Raw genomic sequence first — 21567 nt, forward strand, 5'->3', positions numbered from 1 at the left:
TCACAGTTATGCTTTGGGCTTCCCCAAAAAGTCTCATACCAATACCAATGTAGATAGTATTTCTCACTTATAAAGTCATGATCTTCCACTAAATTAACCAATGTGGGACTCACTCCCAATAATCCTTAGCAATCTTCCCCCTCAAACAAAGTACACTTGAGGCTTATGGAGCGCTCTAGAATAGCCTCTCCTTAATCGAGGCTCGACTCCTTTCTCTAGTCACTTTTGACTACACCTTCGAGGCACACAATTCTTTGTTCGATGTTTAAGGATTCTATTGACATGACTAAGTTTAGGTCATGGCTCTGATACTATGTTAGGAATCACGAGTCTCCACAATGGTATGATATTGTCCACTTTAAGCATAAGCTCTCGCGGCTTTGCTTTGAGGTTCTTTAAAAGGCCTTATGGTATCAAACTGATGAACATTCTCTACATTAGTCGATGTGGGACTTTCATCATCCAACCGTCATAATCCTTTTACAAATTTTAGGGATTAAAATGTGAATAACAGGTTTTGAACTTATGCAGGCAAAGTTCAATTGATTTCAAACCTATCTCGCCATTCAATCACATCCACATTTATTAGAAAGAACTCTTTTTAATTTCATAAATGATGTAAAATTCATATTCTGGATGAATGTAATTCACATCTCAAATTGAGACGTTTCCCTCAGAAATTCGAGTATCATATTTGTCATTGCCAATAGAATTGCACGCGAGCCATTCAATCAAGCCTTGATCAAGTTCGATTGTGGAGTGACTCAATGTAAAACAAGGTTTCCAAATCTTGCTTCTAGATCTTCACAAGAGTTAATCTAATTCTAGCCTTATCACTTGTTTGGTCCAAAGTTCGTATAAGGAGGTGTTAATTACTTTCATGGAAGGGTTTTTGGTTCAACAAAAGATCGGATTGTTGGGCTGAGGAATAGGGTTGCATAAGAGGAGAAGGGTATTTATGTAATTAATTAAAAATAGGAGGGCAAAAAGTAAAGGTAGAATCTTTAAATACCAGTCCTAAATCAACTCTTGATGGAACAAAATCGAATCAAGAAAAGAATGGGGAACTGTTTGATCGTCCAACAAAACCCCATCAGAATCATGAAACCCGACGGCAAAATCCTCGAATACAAATCCCCAACAAGAGTATTCCAAGTCCTCTCCGACTTCTCCGGCCACGCCATCTCCGACGCCGTTCCAGTCACCCACCATCTCCAACAGACCACCAAGCTCCTCAGCGGCCACCTCTATTTCCTGATCCCCACGGCGGGGCCGGAGGCAGGGGAGAAAAGGGGGAAGAAGGCGGTTCGTTTTGCAGAGCCGGAGAAGGAAACCGGCGGCGGGGAAGGGAAGGTGATGAGAATAAAGGTAGTGATGACGAAGAAAGAGCTGGAGGAGATGGTTGAAAGAGGGGGAATTACGGCGGATGAAATGATTTGTAAGATCAAAAGTGGGAGTGGGGAAATTAGTTGCAGAGAATTGGAGGAAGAAGAAGATGATGATGATGATGAGGAGTTGCACAAATGGAGGCCTTCTCTTCAGAGCATACCGGAAAGTGAAGTTGCTTGCTAGCTAACTCCTTCCTTTTTTTCCTTTTTTAGTTTAAGATTATACAAACTAAAGTGTAACAAAACTTTCAAAAATCATACCACAAATTTTTCCATTCACGATCGAATGAATCCATATCTCAAACGTAACTTAAAATAATTGAAAGTTAGAAGCATAGATTTGGCATCTCTAAATTTATAGAAATGACGTAAATGAGTATAGTTCTTCGATCATCCAATCTTAAAGCAAACGTTCGTTCGATACCAAATTCACAAAAAAACGTATTAAAAAATGACCCATTAGACCGATAAAAATTTCCCATGAATGTATATGTGTGTATAATGTTACCTATACATATATATATATATAGATATATATAGATATATAGATCCATCACCTATTAAAGTAAAGGAATAATAGTAATAATTAGATATGGAGTATGGGGAAGAAGGTGGGTTGGGTTGGTGTCTATTTAAAAGCATAAAAGTTTCACTGTATTTATTAACCTAATTGAAGTGTTTATTTATTAAAATTTTAACCTAACATATATTCTAAAAGATTTTAATTTTGATTCTAATAGAACACACACCCTTAATCAAACGATAGCAGTGGATGCAACAACCGGTGACCAAGACATAATACCTTTAACATGATTTCATAATTGCAGGAGGTTTTCAAGCAATTCCTTCCACACAGACGGGAGATCCTACGTTCATTGGAAAGGGGGAACGACATCGATTGGAAAGGAAAACGAAACATTCTTTATAAGGGTGTGGAAACATCTTCGTAGCAGAAGACATGTTTTAAAAATTTTGAGAGAAAGCCCGAATTGAGAGAAAGCCCGAAAGGAAAAGTCCAAAGAAGATAATATTTGTTAGCAGTGAGCTTTAACTGTTATAAATGGTATTAGAGCTAGTCATTAGGCTGCGTGCCAGCGAGAACGCTGAGCCCCAAAAGGATGTGGACACCAAGCAGTGTGCAAATGAGGACGTTGGGCTCGGAGGGGGGTTGGATTGAGAGATCTCACATTAATTGGAGAGAGAAACGAGTGACAGTAAGAACGCTTCCCTCAAAGGGGGGTGGATTATGAGATCCCACGTTGATTGGAGAGAGAAACAAGTGTTAACGAGGATGCTAAGTCCCAAAATGGGGTAGATTGTGAGAGCCTACATCGATTAGAGAGGAGAACAAAACAGGGGTGTGGAAACGGAAACCTCACCCTAATAGACGCGTTTTAAAAACCTTGAAGGGAAGCCCGAAAGTAAAAACCAAAGAAGACAATATCTACTAGAAGTGGGATTGAGTTGTTACACTTGCACTACTCAATTGTATGCCAAAATATGATGTTGTTCATTAATATGTTGAAATGAGAGACGGAAATGAAAAACGTTCAGCAAATATCAAAATGCGTGATAGAAAAAAAAACGTTATACAAACCCAAAAACGTATAGTCTCTACCCCAAAAATGACTTTTCCGGTCGGAGAACGCATTAGATATTTACCTAAACCAGTAGGTCCTTGAGCGGATCCAATGTTAGCTCCAAGACGTTGGTCTCTAACTAGAAATATAAATGCTTTGACCTTGGGAAGCTTCAGGTCCAGTCGGCCCATAAAACTCACTCGGACAAAACAACCCGCAATAAAACAAAAAAACGGAACGGCATGCTTCAAGGGCAGCAGCTTTGCTTAAGGATCTGCTCCAAGCATGACGGCGTGCCCACCAGTAAGCCCATCTTGTTTGTGAGCAGAGTTGATTCAACCTGCTATGAATCTTGGAGTTGATCCAACAATTTGTTTCACCTTCCCCTTACAAAATCATACCTCAAACATGAAAATCAGAGTAAGATTAAGATCAGAGATAACCAATCAATCGTTTAAATTACATTTCAAGCGATTGGAACTTCTGGTAGAACAAAGGCTTTGGAATTTCATTTCAAGCAAACCAAGCTAATTCCTCGCCTTCCAAATTGGTAGAACGAGTAACTGTGAAGTACATTATCGACTCCAGTAAACGAAGTACATTATAGCATTCGTGCGATTAAACTAGAAATGAGAAGAGGAAGAAGGAATTTAAGAGAACAACGAGCACAGAGACAGGTTGAAAGATCAGAGTCTCAGACCAGTAGCAGTCGGTGGTTGTGCAACAGAATTAGTGGCTGAAGGCAGTTAGCGGAAGCGAGGTCGAAGCAAGTTGAGACGAAGAAATATGAACCTTTCAAAGATGTTTCGGTGTGCTGGTGAGAAACCTGAAGTTTCAAGTGAGTTATTTGAAGGATTTGGATAGTTTCATTTTTTGAAAAACAATAATAGTTGAGCTATTAATTTTAATGAATTTCATATCTATTCGAGTTTTCATCCTGCACTGGGCTCTCCCATGTCCATGATAAATCAATTACGGCATCCATTCAAAATAGCGGGTGTATAATCCAATATCAACACACCTATGTCATCCAGTACTGTTTTTGAAAAAACTTTTTCAAGAGAAGAAGCCAGAGACGCTCGTCTAGCGACGCTTGCCTATGCCATAACACACGTATGTGTCAAACGGTGTGATTGATCACTTATGGGTTTAGGAAAGTAGAGAGTGAATGAAGCACTGGATCTAACAGAGAATATGCTTAAAACATGATTTGGTACCTGATGGTGTGTGCCTTTTAAACTCCCCTTCTCAAGGACCTGTACAATGTGAGTAAAACAGAAGAAAATCTAATAGGTTTGGGATTCATGGCTTCAAAAACAAGTGGAATGAACCAGAAACCCAAACATACTGCATTAAATCGTTCATCTCTATGATGTTTATGACAATAGAAGAAATAGACCCAGCAAGTGGAAGACTCGATTCTGGCAAGTAATATAGCCTGATAGAACAGGAACATTTGATTGGTAATTTCATATATGAACATGAACATGAACAACATGAACCGGCATTGAAAGACCACCATGCTCAAGAGTCAAGATATAAGGTGGGCAAAATCCGACATGTAAAACTTATTTCAAAAAAATAAATCATGGTTGTTTATGACAATAAAATGGCCATAACCAAATCATCAAGGAGACTATCATTCTTCTGATGGTCTTTGCCCCAAAACCGAAATGTCCTCGTACCGTTTCTGCCGCAAAAGAGGGAAACACAATCAAAATTAGAAGGTAATGTTCAGCCAAAGCCCACAACCAATGTTCAAGTTGCAAGGTAGAGGTTCTGATTACAAATTTGGCATCTACATTGCCAATATACACTACAAATAACAAGAAAGGAAAGAGGTTGAACAGGGTGGAGGAGGCAAAAACAATAACTTAACAGATGAACAGAATAAAACTGAAGTTCAATTGTTTCTCACTACCATTTCATAAGGTACACATATATTTAGCAATGTTTCCCATTTCTCATTTCTTACTTTTGAAAAAAAAATATTTCCGGTTTCCTGTTCTTGTTTCTACTTTTTGAAAACATTGATCAAGTTGTTAGCTTTACTGTTTTGGTTCATATATTTCATATACAATGTACAAAAATGAAAAGTGACATAAAATTTTGAACATTATGTTCCATTCTCAGTAAAAAAGAGAATAAGAAACAAAAAGATGGATCACAAATTGGTCCTAATCAAACAGCAGCTTAATGTTTGAGGTGATATGTGAAACAAGGAACGATATTCGACTTCGGTTCTATAACAGTTGCATAGAAGCTTCAATCGCCACTATTTCACAGTCTTAATAAATAGAGAACCAATGTCAATCGAGAAACAGACATCTCAAACTAAAGAAACCAAACCAAAAGATGGTGTATGCCATACCCCAACATTGTTGTATTCCCAGAGCTTGTGAACTCCATAATCCACCGCCTACAGCAGGAAAACCAAAATCAGTAGGAAGCTAAGAATGATGCATTTAGTCTTGCACAACCCAGGAAACCAAAATAATTTACATTTAAAAAAATGTAGAACCAGAGGAAAGCCAATTGAATGAGGCGAGTAAACGAATGCATATTCAAACAGTAGATATGAACGAATGCAAAAACAGTTGAGAGCAATCTCAAACTCCTAAAATGATGAAATTATTCATCCCTCAGATTTAATGAGCTGAGCTATCAGAATAATAAATGAAAATCATTTCATTGCATCGGGAGGTTATCCAAGGCAACTGCACAATCCGAAAAAAAGCACGCTAAGACTCTACAAAGGCAACTGCACATCTGTCGGGAATGAATTTACATGAAAGTAAACGAGTATATCATTAGATCTTCAAGTTTCAAGTCCATAGATCTCTTCACAACTACAAAATCAATTACTGAACTCTTTCCAGAAGCCAAAATGTCCAATTTCAATTTCAATTTTTCTAATCCAGATTAACCAATCGATAAAGTAATACGTCCATGGCCCACTGATATTGTAATTTCTTCTCATTTCTCTCTATCCTTAAGCAAGAAGGTGGCAAAAGGAACAAAATAGATGAATCAGATGCACAATATAAATATGAGTTCTGATCCTTACCCTCTCTCCAAGGAAAGCGCCAGCGATGATGAAGGTCACATAAACGGAATTCCGGCGCATAATTACTCTATACAGCCCTTCAAAGAGGCCTCCTCCACTCCTACGAGCTACAGAATCCATGGTCGTGCTAGTTTGAACTTGGTTTCTCCTGATCTGTGCCAGTTAGGGTTTCGCAGAGCTCCCGCGACGCTGTTGAAGTTTGAGACGATTGATTAGGGAAGGTTCCTTGGTTTTGATTATTCATTGATCGGTTCAATTCAAGCGAACCGCCAACAATCGAACCGGTTATTGCATTGCGGTTCAAACCGTCTTTTTTTTTTTTAATGCGACAAACCATTATTAAATTATTGTGATGGTTACAATAATACCTTTAAAATTTTAATTTAATTAATTTAATTCACATAATATAAAATGATGTCTCTAAAATTAAATTTTAATTGTAAAATTTTTATAAAAAAAATAGGAAAATGATAGGAAATTTTGGAGTAATGGGAATGATGGTAATTAAAGTCAGAATTGGGCAGGAATATGTAAATAAAAAGAAAAGCAAGCCCCACTACTGCAAAGAAAAAAAATTAAAAATCATGATAAAATAGCGCACACTTCGATCGACTTAATAATTAATAATTATTAAACTCGTGCAATTCCGGACCTAATCCTTAATTCCCACCATTTAATTTTTCCCACTTTTTTCGTTAGTTAAAAAATAATAATTATGTCGCAAAATTTTAAATTATTGTAATTTAAACCCTCTAACACGTTCAATGAATTATAAAACATGTTTAATAAGATTTATATTTAAAAATTTTGGAAATATAGTCGGTGGTTAACTTTTAATTTCGTGAAAAACTTGATTTTATACTTAAAAACACAATATTTAAATTTATGTATTTAATTAAGTAGAAAATAAATTTGTAGATTAAATGATTGAATAATAAATTATTTTATAAAATGAAAATTAAATATATTAAAACTATATAAACAAAATTATAATTTATTGATTTATTTATTTTATTTTTTGGTGTGTATGAGGAATCTTTGTATCTAGGCTTGCCAATAAACGTCAAGTAGCGGCAGCTAGGTGATTGGCGAGCGAGTGGTGTGCGCCTCCCGCCGCCGCCAAAAACGAAAAACAGAAACAAACGCAGACTTCAGCCGCCGGCAACTAATTAAATTAATTAACTTTTATTTTCTCCCACAAAAATACTCAACCACCTCATTTATATTATCAAATATTTTTAAATCTTAAATTTACGTATAAAATTTGGACTAAATTATAATTTTTAAATAATTATGTAAATAGACGAACAAGCAGTGTTAGTATGATTGCACCCTACACAGGGTGCATATGAATTTCATTCAAATCACGAAATTCATAATCACCCTGAGTGGCATAAGTGGAGGTGACATCGAATGCATACAAGTGGTAACTAACCAATCCATAAGATAAGAGAGTCATCGGGAGCTCAAAACGGCTAGTGAGACCCACGTGGACAACCGAGATAAAGAGGATAAAGTTCTAATGAGACACATTAGTGCTAGTATGATTACACCCTAAACGAGTGCACATGAATTTCATTCAAATCACGAAATTCTAATCAGAGGTGACACCGAATGCACACAAGTGGTAACTAACCAATCGATAAGAGAAGAGAGTCCCGAGAAGCTCAGAACGTCCAACGAGACCCATGAAGACAACCGAAATAAAGGAAAGCAATGAGCCTAAGGATTCAGTTATCGATACCTTTATCCTCAAGGATTCTCGTTTCGTAAACTTTAAATCTAAATTAAAATTCAAACCGATAAAGTATTTTATTAAGTTAAGTAGCATATAATATATATATATAAAGAATATTCAAGTGAAAGTTTCTTGAGCAACAAGCTAGAATTAATTAATAAAACCCTAGGAAGAAGTGTAGGGTTTGATCAAGAACACCAAGAAAAGATAAAACGGAAGTCCAAAATATACAATCATGATCATGGGTGAATATACAATGCAACTACTCATTCCAAAAACAAGAACGATTTCATGAAAAAATGAGAATTAAACAAAGAAAAGACTATGGAATCGATGTGTTTACCTTTCAAACCAGAATCGAGTCGAAGAAATTTGATATATGGTTGTTGAAATCAAACCGCCATGTTCATCCAACGAAAAATTCGTGCCGATTCGGTCCTACGAGCAAACAGCCGAATCAAAATCTTCCAGCGGGCCCCGCCGGCGTGCACTAACGACACGATGATCCCTCGCATGGAGGAAGAGTCAATGCTACGCCTACGCCTACACCTACGCCTACGCAACGTCTATACTGACCTCGCTTACGCTCCACGAACTGGACCTTCTTCCTGATGCGAATCGCTGCAAACCGCCTAAGGATGGAGGATCTGTTTCGTCGGTCTTGCTTGGATGAGACGCTGTCGACGGCGGATTAGTGGCGGAAGGAGCGAGGTCACGCGCTCTAACGCCCTGTTCTGGAGGCGAGTTCGTCAGTGACGCAGTCGGTTCGACGACTGGTTGCCTTCTTCCACCGCTACGGAAAATAGCGCGGAAACACGCGAAGAATCCTTTGCTCTGTTTTTCGAGTGATTTCTCCTCTGCGGTTGCTAGTTCTGTTGAGTGATGGTGAGTCTTCTGCCGATTTCGGTCCTTCTTCGATTTTACTTTCCCCATACATGATACCATGGGAGAAGAAGGCTCAATCATTGTCGAAACCGATTTTCCACCGGATCCGGATCTCTTCGGAAACAACCGAATGTTTCCGGACTTGCCGTTACGCCGATTCTTCGCGTCAACATAGGAAGTCTTCTGAGGCTTCGGCAATCCGATCATCGAAGCCTTAGATTTCAAATTCGTCGAAAACCGCTGCGAATTCGAATTCGATTGCGGATGCAAATTAGGGTTCAAATTCATGGAATTAGAACTCGCCTTGGTCGATTCTTTCCGCTCGAAGAAGGCGTTACGATCGAACCAGTCGAACTCCGCGTCCTTCGAGAGCCAGAAAGATTCCGGCGGGAAGTCAGGAGGAACTTCCGGCCGATCCGCCTCCTCTGTCTCCTCCTCCAATGGCAGTCTCTCTCCGTCGTCGCTCAAGGTAGCTTGGTCATCATCGCCAGCGGCTTTCCGGTCGTCGGCGACAATATCACCGGTGAAGAATGTCTGTAAATCACCCTGGGGCATGGTACAAAGAAATCGAAATGGGGAAAGAAATCGAAATCGAAATGGGGAAAGAAATCGAAATCGAAATCGAAATCAAAACTGAAAAATGCAAAAGAGTTCTTGAATTGAACGAATAATGTGATGGAGAGAGAGATCCTTTTCTCTGTCTTCTTCGGTGTGCTCCGTGCGCCAATTAAGTGAAGAAAAAGGCTCTTTAATTTTAAATGGTTATTTTGTAATTACGTTGATATTTTTGTGTAATTATATCGATTTATTTTCAATTTCAACAAAATTATTTTAAAAAATATTAATTAGAAAAAATCAAATTCAAACCACAATTCCTTGATTTGGGCCCACTTGATTTTTGTTTTTTTTTTGTTTTTTTTTAAAGAAAATTCATCTTTATATTTAAGTTTAATTAAATTAATAGCAACATAATTTTGTGGCAAAGTACCATTCCTTCTTTATTTTTGCATATGAGAGATGATGCATTAAATAATTATAATTTAATTGTTATTAAATGTTTTAACTCTTTTAATATCAGAAAACTGTTGGAAGTGTTGATGAACACGAAAAATTATTACAATAATATTTGTGAAATTATCGAGAAAAAAAAAAGTCAACTAAAACATATGTGTGGCTAAGTAGAAAACACGAAAAATTATTACAATAATATTTGTGAAATTATCGAGAAAAAAAAAGAAAGTCAACTAAAACATATGTGTGGCTAAGTAGAAGGCTGTTGGAACGTTTAAATATGCTACTATTTTCAAGAAATTAAACTTAACTCTGAAATAGAAGATATAGCATTGAATGAGATTTATTAATGTAAAGTTATTATTTCTACAAAAAAAAAAAAAATCTCGATTTAGAAATAAGTATAATTAGTAGGATCAAAAATTTCAACCAAAAATTCAAACTTTTCTATTTAAAAAGAATTTAATTTTATTTATTATAAGAAATTTGAATGTGAAAATAATATTAAAATCTAGAATATTTTGCAAGATAATGCTAAATTATTTTACTCCAAGAAATTGAAAATTCCATTTTAACTGTTCTTATGCAATGGGCTGCGTCAAATCAGGTGCCCTTTTCTAGAATTATTAATTATCAAATTAAATTATTTAATATTATAAAAATTTTACATTTTGGTCCTTTTAAAATTTGATGTGGAAATTTTAGTGATTTGGATTATTAATTTTACAAATTAACAAAATAATATTTAAATATTTTGTTTTTTTTTTATAAATTAATTTGTTTCATATTAAAATCACTTGACTTTTTGACTATTTGACCATTCAAATGTATCTATTTTTCAATAGTATTTTATTTTCATACGGCATATTATCGATTATGAGATTATTCTATTTTATATTTCATACCGCATACAACATATTAAATTATATTATTTAATTATTTATTTTGTTGATTCCACGAGATTTGAATTGAGATCACAAGATTGAAAAAATGGGGAGAATCAACAAAGTATACACAATTCTTTGTATGATATAAGGGTCGAAATATTGACTACGAGAATGAGTTGTTTTCACGAATAAGTATTTGATACTCTTGCATCAACGTCATCATCAACAAGCTCGAGACCCAAAAGTCAATTCAAACTCGACTCTACTCCAATTCAAGTTCAGTCCAAAATCAAAGTTCGATAGATTGAATCCGCCACAACCCATTCATTAATTGTAGTTTAGATATCAAAGTTTTTAGTTAGTAAAAAAATTCAAAAAAATTAAAAGAAAAATATTAGAAGAAAATTTATAATATGAATAATTCATACTAACTTATCTTTAGACCTAACCTTTGGGAATGAAAGAAAAGTAGAACAATGTTTTGGGTTTAAGACTTTTCAATGGCTAAATGCTAAAAGACTTCCCAGGCAGTTGCACTTGCCCATGAAGAAACAACAGCCTGATTTCATGGAAAAGTCAATGGGAATGTTTGACCTTTGGACCATCTTCTTCTTCGACCATCGAAGGACTAGAAGAGCTCGGACAATTCCTGCACGATGGTTTTGTCGTGCAGATAGTGTAATGCTAAACTCCTTCCCCAACGTTCCTGCAAAATGGAAGTACGACTACTACAAAAAGTTCTAAGGATTACATCGTAATCCCGACTCTCATTCAGTGAAAAACTCGAACAAACTCAGAATGACAAGCTATGTAAATTGAAGTTGGGACTTGATACAAACTGGGTTGAAACTATGTCTTCTTTTTGGGTCCTCCGTAATGGGATTAATGAACACATCTTCAAGTGATACGATGGGTTTCATACACTAAGAGTTGCAAGGTAATTGAATCCATAATACAGAAACCCCATCGCTGAAATTTATAAACCAGGTGTTCAGAATGATGGGAGCACAAGAAATCCATCTGATATTCGTAACATCCCAAAATTACAAATGCAACAGTTCCGAATGTTTTACTCACTCAATCTATGAAACAGAGCAGCAAATTCCAACGCGTGCACCATCACTGCATCCTGTTTACAGGTTCAAGTGCTTCAACGGTTACCACGCTATTGCCCCTAATCACCTGAAATGGAAACCAATAAGGGAAATCAATTCTTGAACTCTATCAGTGGTTATCAATTTAAGCAAACAAACATAGAGAAGAATTAGATTGCAAAATCACACGCACCACCATGCCGATTTCGGTTTTCTCGTTACCGTTCACTTCCACGGTGTTGTCAACGACTAGATTCATAAATTGGTCAAACCCACGAAGAGTTCCAACTACCAAGCGATTAGCATTCATTTTTACTGCAAATTGTAATTCAGAAGCATCAACAATTTGTAAACAAAACTTGCTGACATGTGAGATTTCTTTAATTTCCGGATTATACATGCAATGACTGAAAAACCAATGTTCGACCTAATGAAGAAAGCTGCCTCAATGACCATTTATTTTGGTAGATTATCTAGAATTTAGGTCTCTCAGCAATCATGGGATTGTCTCCACCTACCTAGGATATAATCAACCAAATGTAGCAGATAGATGTACGGTGAGATTTAGGTCTCTATCATCACAAAAAGAAAAATGGTCATTAGTACTATATTTTAGTAACCATGGACCCCCACAATGGTATGACATTGTCCACTTTGAGCATAAACTCTCATGACTATGTTTTTGGTTTTCCAAAAAGATCTCATACCAATGGAGATGTATTCCTTACTTTATAACCCATGATCATCCCCTTAATTAGCCAAAGTGGGTCTCCCTCCCAACAATCCTCAACAATCCTCCCCTCGAACAAGGTACACCATAAGCCTCCCCTAAGGCCTATGTAGCCCTCGAACACTCTCCCCTTAATTGAGACTCGACTCTTTTCTCTGGAGCCCTCAAACAAAGTACGCTCTTTGTTCGACACTTGAGTCACTTTTGACTACATATTCAAGCTTAGCAACTTCTTTGTTCGACACTTAAGAATTTTATTGACATGGCTAAGTTAAAGGCATAGCTCTGGTACCATGTTAGGAACTACGAACCTCCACAATGATATGATATTATCCACTTTGAGAATAAGCTCTCATGGCTTTGCTTTTGGTTTCCCCGAAATGGCTCGTACCAATGGAGATATATTCCTTACTTAAACCCATGATCACCCCTTAATTAGTCAACGTTGGACTCCCTCCCAACAATTCTCAACACCCTATAATCTAACTCTGAAGTCCAATCCTTCTTCCGTTCGTCTCCAAACAGTTTCGTATCTTAACATAGGTACTAAACTAGGAATAGTCAACTTCAGGTTCCTCACATTACGAACACTAATAAACAAACGAAATTATAAAACAAATGGCATAAATTCAAAGAAAACGAAAAGAATTGACGGATTCTCGACTTTCAGAATAACAAATTGTCATTTCCAAACTTCCAGAACCTAAACGGTGCGACAACGAATAAGATAAACAAGCTCGTGAGGAACAGAACTTACTCTGAAGCTTCTTGTCCATGTATCTGCATAAAGAAGGGAAAAATGAGGACCAAGGAAAAAAAAAGTTGAAATAATCAAACCAAAAATACACCGAACAGGATAAAATTTAGGGCAGCACTTACTTTTTAAGATCTGGAGGCTGGCCTGACCTACTCATGGTGAAGAACGAGAGATGGGAAGAGGTTTTGGTAGAAGAATGATCAGAGGAAGGAAAAACCCTAATCAATCGAGAAGCAGGTCTCTGCGAGTCCTCGAATTTTGTTCACCAAGTGACACGACATATTTGGGCTAACAAGTTTTTTGGGCCTGGTGGACCTCGGCCCAAATGTTTATTGATTTAAAAAAATATGAAAAACATTGGGGTGTTGCGAGAATCGAACTCGCGACCTCTCGCACCCGAAGCGAGAATCATACCACTAGACCAAACACCCGATTGTGTTTGTCGACCACAGCCAGAACTATATCAATACTAATTTTGTAAATAAAAATAACCAAAAATTATTCATCTCTTATAACAACCTTCTTGGTGTAATCTTTATTTAATATTTCCAAACTCTTCTTCGAGATATGTTTAGCTAAATTAATAGAAAAAAAATTAATTAATTTTATATTTTATTTCAAAAATATTCTTGCTTTCCAAAATTTTAATAATGTTCTTAAATTTTTTAAATAATTAAATAACACCATCTTAAATGAAATTTATTAATTCTTTATTTAAAATAATTTCGACTTCTAAATTTAAAAAAAAAAAAACTTAAAAATTACATGTAAATTTTTTTTTTAATTTAAGAAAATACTCTTTGACGCACGAAACTATTCATACCACGTTTAAAAAAAATACTAATAAAGCTAAAATTATCCATAAAAAATAAACTTATTTAAAAAGTCAACGCTAATTTTTCTACAATCGTCATAATCGCCTAAAGCTAAAAGAGTTGACAACATTTAGTCAAAGACGTCATCAGTAAAAGCGCAAGTAAACGATTATTAGTTGCCAAGTCGTGCATCGCCAAATCCTCGGTCCGGCAAATTGGAGCATAAATCCCGAGCGGTTGACATTTGAACCTTTCAAAATCAACAATTGGGCCCAGCCCACTCGGCCCTTTATTGGCCCAAAATTCTGTCTTTGTCATATTTTCAACTCCCATTATTTTCATCCCAACGGTAGACGAAAAAACTTCAATAAAATATAAATAATAAATAAAATTTGTCTTATTTCTACCTCTCTCTCTCTCTCTCTATATATATATATATATATATATATATATATATTTTTTTTTTTTTTTTCTTGATCCAGATTTGCCATTACTTACTCCTCACTTTTAAGAGCAAATATTATTTTCATAGACCAACCCAAGTCATTCAAGTATGCTTTATCCTTATTCGTATGTATTATAAGAAAATTTTCAAGAGGTTCTAACATAAAATCGAGCGACCGAAATAAAGATGCATCTTATTAGTGTAAGTAGTAACTTTCAATTCTCTTAAGTTTACCCTATTTGCACGATAGCTCTCATTGGGATATGGTCTCGATACTCCAACTAAGTATTTTACTAGGTAACTAGAGAATTCCCACTACTGATGACAAGTCAGCCGTACTATGTATCACAATCCAAAGTGGAGTCGTGCCCCAAAGTAAGTCATTGATGACGGTGATTAGTTTAACTAGGGGAGAATGTCTCAACCCAATAAGGTTGTCCCTACCCAATAGTTATATACAGTAAGTTGTTGTTGTTGCTGCTTTTTGCTTACATTCTCATATAATACCAATTTCAATTTCTCAAATCTTACTTTCGAAACTCTCTATCCCCGTTTTCTAAAACATTCTTCTTGAACCGAGGCCAGAGACTCGAGCATACATCATTTGACCGTAGGCGACGCGAGAACGAATAGGCTTAACTCACTTGTTGCTCAGAAATGAGTGCCGCACAATTGCAAGTCTGCTACTATCAAAATGCGATTGTGACACTGTGGGTACGATGAGAACAGAATCTCCAACAAGCCAGTTCATATATCTTTCATTTCATGTCGCACTAACTCAACTAACGTATTTAGTTGGAATTAGAGGTTGTAATTATTAATATTAATACAAATTAAATAAATATTATAAAATTAAACTGACAATAATCATTAGTGTGTTTCTAGAAACATGGCATTTTCTATGTAACTTCCATATGATTAATTAATGAGAGGGTAATTTTAAAATAGCATCAGAGCCAGACATCGGACAATGTGTCAGCCTTCTCGTCGTTCTCCGAAGGGGGATTAGACATGAGGTGGTGTGCCAGTAAGGACGCTGGCCCCAAAGGGGGAAAGGGGTTTGGGGCGGTCCCACGTCGATTGGAGGAAGAAAAGAGTGTCAGCGAGAACACTGGCCCCAAAGGGGGAAAGGGGGTGGATTTAGGGGCGGTCCACATCGATTGGAGGAAGGAAAAAGTATCGGCGAGAACGCTAGGCCCCAAAGGAGTGGATTGTGATGTCTCACATTGGTTGGGGAGGGAGAACAAACTACCATTTATAAAGTGTCGGACGATGTGTCAGCTTTCTCACTGTTCTCCGAATGGGGGTTAGACACGAGATGGTGTGCCAGTAAGGACGCTGGCCCCAAAGAGAGTGAATATAGGGGCGGTCCCACATCCAATTGGAGGAAGGGAAGAGTGTCAGCGAGGACGCTGGGCCTCGAAGGGGTGGATTGTGATGTCCCACATTGATTATGGAGGAGAACAAATCACCATTTATAAGGGTGTGGAAACCTTCCCCTAGGAGACGCGTTTTAAAGCCTCCCCTTGAGGGGAAGCGTGAAAAGGAAAACCCGAAGAGAACAATATCGCAGTGAATCTGGGTCGTTACATATATTAATTAAATTTATCTGTATTTTTTAAATGAGTGAAAAGTGGGTGGCATTATTTCAAACTGAAAGGCCTTAAGATTCTCTGTTTATAGTGGTTGAGTACCAAAGTCCAATATTTTATGCGGCCTCCTTTGAACTTCACATGTCATCCCTTTACGAAAATAAAAAAATTTATGAAACAATATGAACTAAAATATACTTCTAAAGTTAGGGGTATAATCGTCATTTTCATTTTAAATGGATTATCGACGTTGAACTACACATGCCAACTTGCAATCACATCATGAGTCGAGAAATCTATTTTTTTTTTATAAAAAAAAAGTACCGTTTAATTTGACTTACACCGTCAAAAAAATTAGTCGATGGTTCATTTAACGTGTACAACAACTCAAATGTAGTAAAAAGTGAATCTCGAAGAAATTATGAGTTTCGAAGGTATTAAAGGGCTCTAGAGAAGAAGTTGAGTCTCGATTAAGGGAAGGTTGTTCGAGGGTTTCATAGGACTCATGAGAGGTTTTATGGTGTACTTTGTTCGAAAAAACGTCCCACATTGGGTAATTAAAATGAAGATCATACGTTTATAAGTAAAAGTGAAAGTGAAATCATGCGACGAGGTTACAATTTATCTGAAAAAAGATAATTAAAAAAAGAACTAAATTAATTAAGAATTTTGAAAATTTTAACTTTAAAGAAAATATTTTAAAATGTTCTAGATCTATAAAACTTTTAATAGTTTAATCTTTTTATATATACATTGAATATATAATAATCTCATGTAATTGTTGGGATTATCCAAAATAAAATATTTTTTTAAATAGAAGAATAAATAATAAATAAAAAAAACTTTAGTCAAACTAAGTGGAAGTTAAAGGAACAGAAAATGGAATAATTGAGACTCTACGAGTAACCGTCAAAGTCAAATAATCCAATCATCTTTTTTTTTTTTTTTTTTAATTAATTAATTAATTAATTTTTTAATTTTTAATTTCCTTGTTCTTCTTCTTCACCAAACCTCCTCCATTCTTGTATAAAAGCAATTTTCAGACCTTCAATCTTCCATGTCCATGGATCTCAAGCTTCATCTCTGCAATTAATTTTTCAATTCAGATCAGAAAAATGCTAGGCAAGAAAATGGTCTCCTTCAAGAAACTCGCCAAGAAAGTGAAGGTCCGAGTCGGAACAGAGGGCGAATCATCATCGCACAACGAGTGTTTGCTCAGAGATCGATTGGAATCATCGAAGGATCACGATTCTCACTCGCCGTCGCCGTCGCCGACTTCGACTCCGACCGGTTCTTTTGCGGTTTATGTCGGCGACGAACGGCAGCGCTTCGTCGTTCCGACGAGTTTCTTGTCGCATCCGCTCTTTAGGATGCTGCTCGATAAAGCCTACAGAGAGTTCGGATTCGAACAGAGGAACGCGCTCGTGGTTCCTTGTAGCGTCTCTGCTTTTCAAGAAATTGTGAGCGCTGTGGAATGCTGCAATGGCAGATTCGATTTCGGCGAGATTGTCGAGGAGTTTCTTTAGAACAGAGGAAATGCAGATGAACACCGCCACTTCGTTAGGGTTTGAATCATTTGATCCGTAAGGTAATGAAATTCGTCGTCGATTTCTGTTTAAACCGAGGAGGATACGATTCGATCCGATTGGATTGAAATTTGGCCGATTTTCGAGTTCGATTCATATCATATCCGATTCGATGATCCATTTGTCTTCGGAAGTTGTTGAATTTGTAAAATTAGAGCCGTGATTCTGCGATGAATTTGAATTTTGTAATTGTAATTAATATGTATGAACAGCAGTTGTTTACGAGGAATTAACACGAAAGCTGAATACTTTTCTATTTTTCACTTTTGGATAATTATACATGAGACTACAGTGATATTGTCCCCTTTGAATATAATCAGTTATGAATTTGCTTTGCTTTGGACTTTTCTATTTTACACTTTTGGATAATTATATATGAACTGACTTTATCAGACTATAGTTATGTATGAACAGACTCCATCAGATTAGAGTGATATTGTCCACTTTGAACCTAATTTGTTATGAGTTTGCTTTGGATTTTTCTATTTTCTACTTTTGGATAATTATATATGAACATACTCTATCAGACTAAGTGATATTGTCAACTTTGAACATAATCTCTTGTGATTTTGCTTTGGACTTTCCAAATGTTCCGGTACGGATGTAGTATTCTTTGATTATAAACTCATGGACTTTCGTACTTTCATCCAACACCTCTCTTTAATGGAAAAGATTTCGTACCAATGGAGAGATAGTATTCCTTGATTATAAACCCATGATCATTCCCTAAATTGATTAGGAGCCAATGCCTCCCCTCAAACAAAGTACACCATTCTTAATCAAGGCTCAACTCTTTCTTTCTTTTTTTCTGTTAGAGTCTTTGAACAAAATACACCATTTGTTAGATACTTTAGTCACTTTTTGACTATGCCTTCGAGACTCACAACACTTTGTTCGACATTTGAGAATTCTATTGATATGCCTAAATTGAACATGACTCTTCACAATAGTAGTTCTCATGACTTTGCTTCGGGATTCCACAAAAAGCCTTATCCTAATGGAGATTGTATTAATTGATTATAAACCCACGATCATTCCCTAAACTACCCGATGTGAGACTCGTCCAACAACATACACTTTTCCATGATTTCTTTTCCATAATTTATTTATTTGAGAATGATATAATATGAGCCCAACTAAACTTTAGGATTTGGTGATAAGAGGGCATTATAAAAATAATATATATATATATATAAAATGATATGAACAAAAAGAAAAAAAAAGTCAAATTATAAGAATTTATTTAATTTAGGTTTGAAGGAATTAATTCCAAAAATAGGTGCAATTACTTTTTGAGAAAAATAATGGAATGAGACAAAATAAGGCATGTTTGCTTACCCGTTTTGGTCATTTCACGTATAGACAAAAAGTCAAAGTTCAACGAACCGAGGGAGAAAGGAATCAATCAATCCTAATTTTTAATCTAAAAAAATAAAAAGAAACTGTAATTTTGATTTAAATGTTATTCTCGAATTTTAAAGTCAAATTTAAAACTATTAAATCAACCCAGAAATTGGGTCTTTCAAAGCTGTCTCCTTTGAATTGTTTATATATATATGGAAAAGTTTTACTTTATTATTCATATATTTATAAATACAACAAGGAGACAAATTATAGTATTTTTATTAATTTTTAAAAAATAATGAATTAGGGAAATTATTGGTAGCTAACTAACTTTCTAATACTGATTAAGTCTTAATATGCTGAAATGGTGGCTGATTTGTGAATTTAATAATTGACTTAGAAAATTAAAGCTTTTTTTTTGTTGAGTGGAATTATATTCAAAGACGAGAGGCTAATAACAGCTGCATAATACGAGACAATAATAATTCCAACAACTCTTGAATTAATTAAATAAATAAAATTTTGTACCTTTCCGCTCAACAATTGAGACATCTTTGAGTTCTGAGCACTCGTCAAGAGCCGGTAGAAGAGGGAGATACTCGATTGGAGTTTTTTTATTTAAGATGCCTGAAGATAAAATATAGGAAGATTTCAAATTTTCATATTCCAACAATTTTGTTTCATTGATTAATTTTAAATAATTAATTGTTATTAGTTTAATTTTTATTTTTATTTACTATTAAATATATTAGAACTAGGCAAAATTCACAATTTATTAATTTTGAAGAATTAATTACATATGTTACATATGAAAAATCAAATATTATCATATTAAATGAAAACTAAATATAGATAAAATAATAATTTCATGTTTGTAGAAGATCTTACAAAATATATTTATGATTAATTATTGATAAAACAATTTTAAAATATATAATAATAATAAATGAATAAATAAATAAATAAGACTTGTGTACTGTTTTAGAAATATAACAATTAATTTTTAATTGTATCACAAATAATTAATTATAATGATCATTCCTGAAATAAATTAATAATATTTGTAGTTAATTTGATTAAACATATATTAATGAATTATTTTTTTATAATCCCAAATTTAGTACTTTGGTTCATTATTTAATGAATTAATTATAAATAATTATAACTAAACAATTAAAAATAAGAGTGTCTGTGTATCAAGAAACTCACCCATCTGATGTCGATGTCCAAGCTTGCAAACTTTGTTCCGAACAAACGACCCCTTAAGCGTTCGCTACTCGAAGAACATCGAGCACGAGACAAGTAGCCTGTCCATAAGATTATGTAAGTGATGGTTAAAAACTATGAAGACAAGGAAAAGAACCTGGAAATTTTAGATCAGGTTGAGTCGAACAGAAACTTAAACATGGATGAAAGATCTTAAAGTGAATGAAGATAGTAGCGTTGAATTCCAGAACCTCAAACATAGACCAAAGAGATGGAAAGGGTAAAGATCATTTAAATGTATAAGCTTTGGGAGTGTCAGTTTGCTATCTAGCTTTGGGATCTTTGGAGGAGCTCAGTTAGGGAGGGCAGAGAGAGGCCGTGAGATCCTACATCAGTTGGAGAAAGGAACGAACTATTCCTTAGATGGGTGTGGAAACTTCTTTAAATTTGTGAGGCCTACGGTGATACATAATGGACCATGACAGACAATATCGGCTAGCGGTAGACTTGGACTGTTACAATGGTATCAGAGCCAAACACCGGGCGGTGTGTCAACGAGAACACTGGCCCCCAAGGGGTGTGGATTGTGAGATCCCACATCAATTAGAGTGAGGAACAAGGCATTCTTTAGAAGAGTATGAAAATTTCTCCCTAGCAGACGCATTTTAAAACTGTGAAGCTGACACAATACGTAATGAGCCAAAGCAGATAATATCTGCTAGTAGTGGGTTTGAGCTGTTACAATGGTATCAAAGCTAGACACCAGCATCAGGCTGGCACACCAATGAGATGGAGTTAGAAAAGTCGAAGGAAACTCAATGGGAACACTTTGTACCTTCAACATGGCTGCATCAGCAGCAGCAGCAGCTTCACAGAAATACCAATCCCTTCCCCATTCTTTTGGCCAGTTTGGATTCCTTCCAACAAGAACAGAGGTTGGAATTATCATTCCAGCATTCCCTAGCCAACCTCCCCCTACCCCACAGACCACCACAGTAGCTAGATGACCATTTTGTTTCAATATCTAAAATGATTGTTCTATATCTATCTATATACAGATTAATAATAACTTCAAAAACACACCCGAATAACTAAAACTCGAATCGCAGAATACATCTCGGGCTTTTCATGAGAGCATAAACTTTTAAATTTAGTCATGGATTCATGGTTACTCCATTACTCCCTATACTATCAGATTCATGATGAATAGCCTTGTATAAACTTCAAGATACTGTATTGATATCTCATTTCTTCATCATATTTCATCTGAATTTCAAAGAAACAACAACAGAACAACACTATGAACAGGGATTACCTGGAATCATGCATCTTTAGGACCAAAGCTTATGTCTAAATTGAGATGACCCATCCTCACAGCTGCAATCAATAACAAGATCCTGTGATTCTCATTTACAGCCTTTCTCAAGTAAACGAACTGTTCT

The 21567-nt window shown here is 35.6% G+C and overlaps 5 protein-coding genes and 1 non-coding gene across 6 annotated transcripts; 2 read left to right on the forward strand and 4 right to left on the reverse strand.

The window, feature by feature from the left end:
• Positions 1-1038: 1038 nt before the first annotated feature.
• On the forward strand, positions 1039-1675 carry LOC111463230. The gene has a single exon (XM_023107095.1). It carries the CDS (start codon positions 1060-1062, stop codon positions 1570-1572), a length of 513 nt encoding a protein of 170 aa, XP_022962863.1. The 5' UTR covers positions 1039-1059; the 3' UTR covers positions 1573-1675.
• Positions 1676-4294: 2619 nt separating this feature from the next.
• Positions 4295-6278, reverse strand: LOC111463233 (cytochrome b-c1 complex subunit 9-like). Its single transcript, XM_023107098.1, has 3 exons — positions 6036-6278; positions 5340-5387; positions 4295-4658 (listed from the first exon to the last, which is right to left on the reverse strand). Exons 1-3 carry the CDS (start codon positions 6153-6155, stop codon positions 4608-4610), a joined length of 219 nt encoding a protein of 72 aa, XP_022962866.1. The 5' UTR covers positions 6156-6278; the 3' UTR covers positions 4295-4607.
• A 1700-nt stretch (positions 6279-7978) lies between these two features.
• On the reverse strand, positions 7979-9247 carry LOC111463228. Its single transcript, XM_023107092.1, has one exon. The coding sequence runs from the start codon at positions 9211-9213 to the stop codon at positions 8329-8331; it is 885 nt and encodes a 294-aa protein (XP_022962860.1). The 5' UTR covers positions 9214-9247; the 3' UTR covers positions 7979-8328.
• A 2137-nt stretch (positions 9248-11384) lies between these two features.
• On the reverse strand, positions 11385-13384 carry LOC111463232 (probable small nuclear ribonucleoprotein G). Its single transcript, XM_023107097.1, has 4 exons — positions 13260-13384; positions 13138-13160; positions 11844-11965; positions 11385-11738 (listed from the first exon to the last, which is right to left on the reverse strand). Exons 1-4 carry the CDS (start codon positions 13292-13294, stop codon positions 11676-11678), a joined length of 243 nt encoding a protein of 80 aa, XP_022962865.1. The 5' UTR covers positions 13295-13384; the 3' UTR covers positions 11385-11675.
• A 112-nt stretch (positions 13385-13496) lies between these two features.
• On the reverse strand, positions 13497-13568 carry TRNAP-CGG. The gene has a single exon. It is a non-coding gene; the product is annotated as a tRNA-Pro (tRNA).
• A 3441-nt stretch (positions 13569-17009) lies between these two features.
• LOC111463231 (auxin-induced protein 6B-like) lies at positions 17010-17801 on the forward strand. Its single transcript, XM_023107096.1, has one exon. It carries the CDS (start codon positions 17105-17107, stop codon positions 17513-17515), a length of 411 nt encoding a protein of 136 aa, XP_022962864.1. The 5' UTR covers positions 17010-17104; the 3' UTR covers positions 17516-17801.
• The last annotated feature ends 3766 nt before the right edge of the window (positions 17802-21567 follow it).

The sequence above is a fragment of the Cucurbita moschata genome, unplaced genomic scaffold (assembly GCF_002738365.1).
Source record: "Cucurbita moschata cultivar Rifu unplaced genomic scaffold, Cmos_1.0 Cmo_Scf00028, whole genome shotgun sequence".
NCBI lineage: Eukaryota > Viridiplantae > Streptophyta > Magnoliopsida > Cucurbitales > Cucurbitaceae > Cucurbita > Cucurbita moschata.

Excerpts from the sequence above, each read along its gene's own strand:
- LOC111463232 (XM_023107097.1), bottom strand. The coding sequence starts at position 13,294 with ATGAGTAGGTCAGGCCAGCCTCCAGATCTTAAAAA. Across the intron at positions 13,161-13,259 it reads CAGCCTCCAGATCTTAAAAA|ATACATGGACAAGAAGCTTC; the intron begins GTAAGTGCTGCC and ends TTCTTTATGCAG. Across the intron at positions 11,966-13,137 it reads CATGGACAAGAAGCTTCAGA|TAAAAATGAATGCTAATCGC; the intron begins GTAAGTTCTGTT and ends TACAATTTGCAG.
- LOC111463230 (XM_023107095.1), top strand. The coding sequence starts at position 1,060 with ATGGGGAACTGTTTGATCGTCCAACAAAACCCCATCAGAATCATGAAA.
- LOC111463228 (XM_023107092.1), bottom strand. The coding sequence starts at position 9,213 with ATGCCCCAGGGTGATTTACAGACATTCTTCACCGGTGATATTGTCGCC.
- LOC111463233 (XM_023107098.1), bottom strand. The coding sequence starts at position 6,155 with ATGGATTCTGTAGCTCGTAGGAGTGGAGGAGGCCTCTTTGAAGGGCTG. Across the intron at positions 5,388-6,035 it reads GCGCTTTCCTTGGAGAGAGG|GCGGTGGATTATGGAGTTCA; the intron begins GTAAGGATCAGA and ends TTCCTGCTGTAG. Across the intron at positions 4,659-5,339 it reads GGGAATACAACAATGTTGGG|AAACGGTACGAGGACATTTC; the intron begins GTATGGCATACA and ends CTTTTGCGGCAG.
- LOC111463231 (XM_023107096.1), top strand. The coding sequence starts at position 17,105 with ATGCTAGGCAAGAAAATGGTCTCCTTCAAGAAACTCGCCAAGAAAGTG.